General features: G+C 18.1%; 2 protein-coding genes across 2 annotated transcripts; both read left to right on the top strand.

The window, feature by feature from the left end:
- Window positions 1–1567: 1567 nt before the first annotated feature.
- On the top strand, window positions 1568–2694 carry PGO_000245 (variable surface protein; the record flags this gene model as incomplete). Its single annotated transcript, XM_028690735.1, has 3 exons — window positions 1568–1582; window positions 1715–2413; window positions 2539–2694. The coding sequence occupies 3 exons, from the start codon at window positions 1568–1570 to the stop codon at window positions 2692–2694; spliced, it is 870 nt and encodes a 289-aa protein (XP_028546536.1).
- A 6100-nt stretch (window positions 2695–8794) lies between these two features.
- On the top strand, window positions 8795–9982 carry PGO_000240 (variable surface protein; the record flags this gene model as incomplete). The annotated part of the gene is made up of 3 exons (XM_028690734.1): window positions 8795–8824; window positions 8959–9693; window positions 9815–9982. 3 exons carry the CDS (start codon window positions 8795–8797, stop codon window positions 9980–9982), a joined length of 933 nt encoding a protein of 310 aa, XP_028546535.1.
- Window positions 9983–10822: the final 840 nt, after the last annotated feature.

Raw genomic sequence — 10822 nt, 5'->3', positions numbered from 1 at the left:
ATGTTCGTTGAATATGTTATAAATATGTAACTAAGGAGAACATTTACATATAGTAAATGAATTCTTTAATATATATGTAGAATTATTAATAAAAATCATATATTACTTATACCTCTAAATTCGTTTCTTTGTTGAAAATTAACAATTTTTGAATTATAAAAAATATATAAAATTGCAAAAAAAATTTATTATGATAGAAATCAGTAATGATAATTAATACTCTTTATATCTTAATAGTGAATATTTTTTTTATCAATGAATAAAATTTTCATAAATGTTAATTAACTTCTACACAAAATTATTTAAGTAAGCAAGCTATGTACTTATAATATAAAATTATTTTTTATATCATTAAATTCATAGATAAAAAATTGAGTACGATGAATAAAAAAAAATATTATTTTTTACTTTTTTTGGTCACATAGAAGGAACAATTTTTATGTTAATGTCACTTTTATTCTCGTAATTAAATGTTCATACCATGTGTTATTATTGTATGCACAAAAGATGCTTCGAATGACACAATTATAATGAATAATTATAATATATAGAATCCTCATAAATAAAATATTATTCAAATGTTATAAGAAGAATTAATTCTTGGAAAATCCAGATTTAAAATATTTTATATATGTATTATATTATTAAACCAAAATTTTCTTATATATATTCTTTTTATTTCTATAAAAAATGATAATATTTGTCATATCAAAGTAAATAAAAATTTAAAATATAGTGTTGGAATACGAATTTCTTAAATAAAATATCATTCATCTTTAAATATAACCTTAATATATGTGTTCTGTAGGTAATGTCTAAATTTTTTTTAAATTAGTTTCTGCAGCATAGGTATATGGTTCATTTATATGTGTTAAATAAAAAAATATAAAAATAAAATTTTCAATGTTATATATTATTATAATTTAAATGTATTATAAGTCATAAGTATTATTACATTCATAATTATATTTAACAAATAGTATTGATATCATTTTTACGCAAATTGACATAACGTACAATTATAAGATTATATCTTATATTACATAAGAAAAATAAATTAACTACAAAATTATTCTTAATCATTATATGTTCTAATATTTTAAGTAGATTTAATTAAATCATACAAATCACTATTAAAAATACAAATGGGAAGCAATAAATATTACTGTTGATATAGTTCTGTTAATAGCATATAATTATATTATTTTTTTTTCTTGTATTTATTCAATTAGTAAAAATACATAATTTTAATACATTGAAAAAATGACACAATGAACGTATTTTTTTAATTTATTGTGATTATAGCAAATAATATTTATGTTTGTTCCTTAAAATATGTAAAAAGTATAATATATATGTTACAATTGTTGCTATTTATTTTTTTATGTGTAAAATTTAATAATCAAGATGTTCATTCAAATTTTATATCAATTTTATAATTAAATAAGATGAAAAAATTCTTTTACTTCAGAATATTAATTTTAATTTTTTAAAACATTATATATATTCCCATATATTTCATTGTTCTTCTCGAGGCATTCTTTAGAGAAATATAAACATATGGGATATGGCTAAAAATATTGTACATCTTAAATATTATAATATAAATAGCTAAATTATAACATTTTTATATAATATTATTATATAAAATTAATAAAAAGAATTTTAGTAATTTATAATTTTTATTATAAAATAATTTTTTATTTATTCCCAGTATGAATTAGCAAAGGATTTTCCTAATTTGCAGTCTATTATGGAAAAAGCAACATCCAGTGTAGATGAGGTAAAGACTGGTAATTGTAATGGACTTAATGAAAACTATATAGCAAAATTAGTTACTCACATTAAGGCAATATGCGAAGAATTACAGAGATATACTAGTAGAATACAAAGTTATTACCCTACACTGCTTAACGATTCGAGTTGTATATATTTGTATTATTGGCTATATTATTATAATAATAAGAAATATGTAGGTGAAGTTAAAAGTCTTTATAAAGAATTGATCAATGCTGATGATACAACCCATAGGGATATATGTGAAAAATATTTTAACACTATTGTTACAGATGATGTAATGTCAAATCTCAAAGATCTATATGACATGTTCTCAATGCTTAATCATACAAATGGTATAATTAATACATGTACACAATATTGTGACTGTGCCAAGAAGTGTGCCAAAATATATAAAAAACATATGGATACATGTAAATACGATAGCAACACATATTTTTGTAAAGAATTAATAAATATAAAAGAAAAATATGATTCACAAAATTTAAATGTGCACTGTGGAGAAGATACAACTAAAACATTACCTTCTTTCCAAACAAATAATACAACAGTTTTTACATTAATTCCTATAGTTTCAACATTAGCAATATCGTTTTTCCTATTTATTTTGTATAAGGTTATTAATTATATTACATGTATATGCTTATACAATAATATAATATTTATAAAAATATTCATATGAAAAAATTTATCATAAATAAATACGAAATTTATGTAATAATTTTTCTCATTATAAGTTAGTTTACTCCATATGGACGAAATCTTCTATGTACAAATATGGATAAAACAGAAATATATAATATTACAGATAAAGAATGTAATATATTGCATCTATCTGAAATGTCCAATTCCAATTTAAGAAATAATGAATATCAAATATTATATAATGCAAATTAATATTATTATTAAAAGTATAATTAGAAGAAAATATTATATTTAAAGCACATATAGAGTGTTGTAAGTCATCTTCTTACTAATACTTTAAATAAACCCACATATAAATAAAATAATTATTATTATGTAACAAAGAAAAATGAATATAATTTTTTTATAATTACGAATACATGATTCGAATAAAATAAATTAATAATTTTTAAAGTCTTATTCACTATACCTATGTATATTGAATAAAAAATACTAAATGTGCTTTTTGCATTCTTCTTGATTTAATGTGCTGTTGCTTAAATTGTTATAACTTTTCTGCACAATGGAATGCATTATATTTATAAAATTTTAATATATAATGCAAACTAATATGTTTATACATATAAAAATTACAAACATCGTTAATGATTAAATGTAGTTTAATTAAATTTTATGATATATATTATTAAATTTATAGTTTAAATCTATTGAATCACACATTTCTATTTATTATATATGCATATTAACTATATATATGTATACAAGTACACATAATTCATATACAATTCTGTAAAACTGTATATATCATATTAGGTCATATTTATCATATCCATAAATAACGCCATATGTCTTTTAATAATATATGGTATATGAAAAATAAAACTTGTCATTAATTCGATAAAGTATTTTGGATTTGTTTTATTTATTTTTTTTTGTCCAATTTTTTATTACTTTTTTTTTTTTTCCTTTAATAAATTATAATTTTTTTGCACTTTATATAATATGAAGGAAAATTATACATTTACTTATATTTTATTTTTAAAAAAAGACTTTAAACTAAATTTATACTTATATTGTGTATTTTTGAGCGCTCTTGTTGTTGAATTATTTATATAATACGTTCTAATACATGAGACTTCTGCGAAATAAATAATTGCATTATATTATAATAAATTAATATCACGTTTACGCAATTATAAAAATTTAAAAAAATATATATAAAATTCTATGTTTCATATAGAAAGCATAGATTTAGTTTTTTTATTCTTAAAAAAAATCCTACATATCTATATATACTCAAACTAAATAATGAATAAATATTTAATATTCTCAAATTTAATTAGATAAATAACACAGAAGGCAGAGCAATAATATGCAGGCGCTATAAAATTATATATAAAATGCATATTGTAGAAGAAACATAATTAAAAAATAATACGAAAATCTCTAATAAAATATTATAATTACAGTTCCTTTATTTAACATATTTTTTTCTGCTTATTTATATTAATTCTATATAAGTTTTCTCTAAATTTACTTATTTTTATAATTATTGCAACGATTAGAAAATAGCGCACAAGAAATAATGAATATATATAAAATAATGTTATATTACATGTAATTTTATTGTAAAAATAGATATCAAATTATTAAATATCATGCTTATTAAATAAAATAAAATATACCAAAAGAAAAAGTTTTAACTAGATAAATATATAAATCTGATTTTATTTATCACATATATATAATAAGGATATGTGAATGTACTATTATTTAAGATTATCATTAGTTTCGAAGGCTTGTCCTTTATGTTTTAGATGTATGTTAATCATTTATATTTATCTTCTAAAAAATATTTTCTTTTTAGTGTTTTATTATGAAGTACCTTTATATATATATATTATTTAAGTACTATTTATTAATTTTATATATAAGTAAAAACATTTTATTTTGTGCGCAAATTTCATTGTATATGCTTATGCATATTATATTATTAATATTCATTATATATATATTTATACATATTTTTATATAAATTAAAATTTATAATTATATGTACTTCAATTATATAATTTTATAATAAATTATGAATTTACATTTTCAATACTATAATATAACAATAATTAGTTTTTTATATGATTTTTTTATATTCATGCACTCATTTTTGCAATATTTTTTAAGTATACACATTTGTAATATAGAATAAATATATATATATTATATATTATATTTTCGTATTTATACTGTCTATATTTTTTTTTTTTAGATATAATATCATATTTTATATAATAATATGTTTATATATATATAATTAAAACTTTGAAATATTTTGTTCCACTGGATTTTATTATATGTGATTGTTGATAACAATATTGTCTTTGTATATATAAATAACTTTATGCTTTTTTATAATAGTTGTTTCATTAAATAAAGTATTGTATATATTTCCATTTATGCAAGTAAGAATATTGTGAAAAGTATACATATTTAGACGTCATTTTTTAAGATTATTGAGATATATTTATTATATAATTTTATATTATATTCTTTATCAATATATCAAAAATCTAATAATACATATTTAGAATTTTAATAGTTGTTCAACAACATTTTCCTAAATATTGAGTATCATATTAGTTTCCACGCAATTCCATATTAATAAAAATTTTGTTACATTTCATACATATCATATTTAATGTAGGAAGATGGGTTACTTATTATATGATGTAAATGAGTGTATTAAATATTATATTTTATAGTAAAAATTTACAAAATTTTAAACATGCATATAATCTAAGTTATAATATATATGAGGCTTAGCATATATTAAATGTGATAGGAAAATATATAGAACTAAAATGAAAAAGTAATATTAATACATATATAATTATAAATGCAGTTATAATGAATATAATGTATGATTTATATTAATATGTTAATATATACTTGAAGTATATATGGTTATTGTAAATTGAAATATGCATAACATATTTTTCTTATCAAATATTTAATGAAATTTACTATGTAATTTCACATGTAATCTCACAATGATATAATTAATAAATTTTATAATAAAATGATAATTTATGAGAAAAATAAAGAATTTAATTATTTTAATTCTAATTCAGAAAACGAACTATAATATATTACAGAATTTTCAATATTTAATATATTCACAGAATCAAGGACATCTATAAAAAATATTATTGGAATGAAATGTAAAGAAGTAATAAAAAGACATAATAATATATCATTATGTATTAATATAATAATCCAAAAAAACACCAATATTACAAAGGAATGTGCAATACAAAATGATATGATTTTACATGTAGGTAACTCTACAATGTAACATATAACAATGTCGTCAAAATATGTTGATAATACTTACTATTTGTAATTTATATTAAGATAATATTGATAATATATTTTTTTGTATTCATAAATTATAACATGGATTTTACATGTACAGGTGTCAATTTTATATTTTTGTACCTTCCTGAAACTGTAAAAAATGCAATAAGAAAAATTACTTTTTTTATATAACTATGTAATTAACGAGAATGCAAAGATCAAATAGAATAAATGAGAACAGATATTCTATATTATGTGTATGTATTGCCGTACATTTCTGTATAAAATTTTAAAAACCAATAAAACCATGAATAACAGAATAATTAAAATTGTTTTTATAAATGTGAATACAAAAATTGTTACATGTAAGAATAATGTATTAGCATATTTGTTTTAAAAAATATACCATGGTAATAATATAGTAAAATTATGTTTATATAATAAACTTTTAATGAAAAATTGTGTACAATATTATAGCGTCCAATTTTCCTATAAAAATATGAAATTAAAAAATGTAATAAAATATAATTTGTATAATGATTATAGATAAAATAGCTATATATTTTGTTATATAAGTTATAATACTAGATAATATCTAATTAATAATAAATGGGATTGCTTTTTGTTAGTCCATTTTTAATATTTTATCTGAATTATTTATGTATCCATCATGATATTAGATATATTTACATTTTATTTATGTTATACTCTTGTGTTATTATATGAAACTTAAATACAATTCAATTTGATTAAAGGAAAAAATTTATCCTATAAAATTCATATATTAATTTGTCCATAAGAGTACTTTATGAATTGAATAATTATATAAACATATATATAAATAATTATATGAGGTAACATTAATGAGGACTTTATATATTAATTAGTACTACAGCGTTTATTTTTTATTAGATATACCGATAAAATATGGGGGTTCATTATCATGTACTATTATAAGGAATTATATTAATGTAACATAATTTTAAAATAAATAACTAAACCTTTTAATAGCACAGTAAAAGACCTTTTTATAATGTAATTTTTATAAATAAAAGAATTCTAAAAAAATTATACAATTTATGTAATAATATCTAAATTTTTATATATACATATGTTTACAATTTCTAATCATATTATTTATACATAAGTACCTTGTTATCTTAATATACAATTTTTATTAGTAATTTTAATATGTTCATATATAATATATAATATATAATAATAATTTATATATATTCTTCTTCATTTAAGTATATAATGTTAAGCAAACAAGATTTATACTTAATATTTATTTACTTTTTATACAACATTTGATTTATATGACAATTTATTCATTTATACCTGAGTAAATGCTCTAATTATAGTGAACACCTTATCTAACTATTTACGTTTTATTAAAAAACCATTTCTAAATGTATTATAAATATGAAAGCAAAAAATATTATTATATGGAGAAAACTCCATATTCAAAAAGTTAATTTTTTTATAATAGATAGCGTATATGTCATACTAATATATAATAGTCTATTAGAAAAAAGCTATACTTTTTTTGTATGAAATTTATAGTATTTAGATTCCTCACTTCTAAAAGTAAAAAAAGTTTCTTTGTATAACAATACTTATAAATAAAATAATATATTATTTCTATAAAAATGTTTAACAAAAGTTAGGTAAATGTTAAAGAAAGAATGTGTAATTGTACAATTTTATACATATATTAGATTGTATATTTATATAATATAGCTGTTCCTTTTTAAAAAAAAAATCATAACTATAAAAATTATATAATTAAAATGTTTTTAGTACTAATACTATACTAAAGGACCATAATAAATCGCATATTTATATTCTTTCATATTAATCTAATAGAATGAGAATTGTAAAAAAATATTTATTTATCATTAAAAAAATTTAATTGTATACTGATTTATTATAGTATTAATTTACGTTATCTATAATTATAATAACAAATAAATTCCCTCTATTTTGTATAAAATTGTTTACACGAGCATAACATATTTTAAATAATAAATAATTTTATATTATAGTGAAATTATATTTTTATGGAATTTAGATCATTATTTTATTAAATTCTTATAAATTGACACAATAAATATTGAAATATGGAATTTATTATATTACAATAAGAATAATATATATAATTATGAATTCTAGTTTATTTTTTACACTTTCATACACTAATTGCATTAACAGTAAATAATTTAATGATATAATAAAATTAAAAATACTACAAATTATAAATATATGAGACAAATAAAAAATATATATATGTTATTGCAATACAGGGTTATATTGAATATATATTAAATACAATAAAATAATATGTAAAACTAAATATATTTAACCCTATCTAAACATAGCGCCTGTAAATTATCATGTGAAATTGTAATAAAGAATTTCTTTTTTTTTTATATGAAAATAAATCCATCTTTAAAAAATAAATTATTAAAAAGGTTCCCAAACCATAATTATGAAACTATACACCTGTAGCACTAAGTAATAACCGTAAGCATATTATAACTATGTCCTTTCATACAAAAATTTTAAATGTAATTAAAAATTGATTTTGAATATGAATTACAATAAAATAATTATTGATTGTATAAATATATATTAATATCTGATAGTACAAATTATAGTTATTTTATTATAATATTTCTCTCTCTATATATATATATATTACATGAATATATTTATAATTTATCATTATATATTGCTTTCTCATTTTAAATGTATATTTCTTATTATATATTTATATGTAATGTTATTAAAAGATCCTGAAAAGGATACTCCGTCATTTTAATGTGACCAGAATTAATGAAATATATAAACATTTAATATTTTTTTAATATAAGAAATTATATAATTTAATATATATGATATCAGTATAATTTTAATTCTGACATGTTTAATACGTAATAATTTAATATGCTGAAAATAAAAAATTGTTGGTATTAATCTGAATTCTTTTAAAATAATGGATTCCACCATAAATCCAAATCAAGACGTATGTATTTACACGCTATTAAAATTATTACTTATGTTATTCAAAACTTACCTCTATTTTGAAAATAAATACAATTATTAATGATTTTAATATAATATTAAATTTTTGTAAAACGTTTATTTTCCAATTCTTAGTTTAATTTTGAGGAAATATTTCCCAAATGTAGAAATAATTTTAATTCTTTTAACAAGTATAATACCTGGGAATATATAAATAATTATTCAAAGTTGTGTAATGATTTTGGACAGAGTATAAATTTGAGATATGGTGAAGTTGCTTTTCAGGACAGTTGCATTATACTAGGTGCTTATTTAGAAAGCATAAAGGACAAAAAAAATAGAGATTCAGAATTTAACATAAGACCATATTGTAATTATTTCTATTACAAGCTAAAGGCTTTAGTGAAATTATATGAAGCCGAGTGCGATACTGCAAATGACTGCTACACTAAGTGGATGCAAAAAAGACAAGGCGTAATTAGAATAACTGTGCCAACTGTATGTAATAACATTGATGTTCAGAAACTTAATAATTCTATATTTGACACAATGAAATATCTTGATAAACTGTTTGAAAATTTAGAAGAGTTAAAAAGATATATTAATAGAAAAGATTTTATTCAAGCGAGCCAAGTAGCTACAAGTTGTAAAGAAAAATATGAAAACCTTGTTGTAATATCTAAAAGCATGAATAACCAGAGTTTTATTAATTTATTAAATGAATATAATGAAGATTATGTTCAATTTATTAATAAAATAAAGGAGCAAGAAGGAATACAGAAAATGGCACAAGTTGCAACTACTACAAATGAGGCAGGTGTAGTTTTATTAACATTTTCAATAATAATAATAATGTTCATTCTATTCAAAGTAAAAAGGAAATTTAATTTTGTAAACGTATATATTATAATAATGCATATTATCTTTCATTAAACAATTTAACAATTAATAATATGTTCATATAAATGCCATATTATTTCTTTATTTTTAGTATACACGTTATGGTATTTACTTACAAAGGAAACCAGGAAAATTAAGAAGAATGATGAGAAAAAAATATAAAGAATATCTAAATTTAATGAATTCAATTGAAAAAACAAGAAATGATAGTATTTATAGAAAGCACAAAATATCATATGGCACACATGATTACACATAATACAAATATATAATGAACTAACTAACTAAAGATAGATTTTTATTGATTAACAAAACTATAATAAAAAATTCTAACACAGTAGTAACAAAATATAAAATTGTAGTTAAAGAGAAAATATATTAAAAGAAAGATAATAGGATTAAAAATTGTTCTAGAATGTTTTTTAAAAATAAACTAATTATTAGAATGTATATTTTTATATATTGTTATATAATAGACAATAATCGATGATATTTCTAAAATATAGAAAAATCTATTAATTCATTTATATAGATAAAAAAATTTAAATGCTAAAATTAAATAGCTTATGTTAATTTAATTAAATTTAAAGAAATATTTTAATTATACAATGTTTATGAAACATGAATAATGATTTATATATTTATTAAATATAAAAGCTCAATTATATATATCATAAAAAATATAAATAAGTATATTATTTAAAAATATACATATTGGTGTAGTTTTTAAAATAAAAATATCATTTATTATATATAAATCAATGTATTGAAAATACATAATCAATAATAATAATTCCTTGTTAAGGTATATTCTATTTATAAGCAAAACAATTTTTATTAATGTACAATAAATATTTCTAAATAAATATATAATAATTATAGACTTTTGAGTAATAAGGATTACTATAAATATATTCTTATAGTACAATTTGTACATATTAATATTTTATATATAATATTACAATGAAACATAAGTAATAGATACTTTAGAAAAATTTACAAAATAAATATATTATATTTATTTATATTGTACAACAATATATATAAAATATAAGTGTAATAGAATTATATTATAATTTTCATCAATAAAATATGTATT

Source organism: Plasmodium gonderi (genome assembly GCF_002157705.1).
Source record: "Plasmodium gonderi DNA, contig: Pgo-contig_22, whole genome shotgun sequence".
NCBI classification, from domain to species: Eukaryota; Apicomplexa; class Aconoidasida; order Haemosporida; family Plasmodiidae; genus Plasmodium; species Plasmodium gonderi.
The sequence above is the reverse complement of the archived record's forward strand: the minus strand, read 5'-3'. Positions and strand labels throughout refer to the sequence as shown.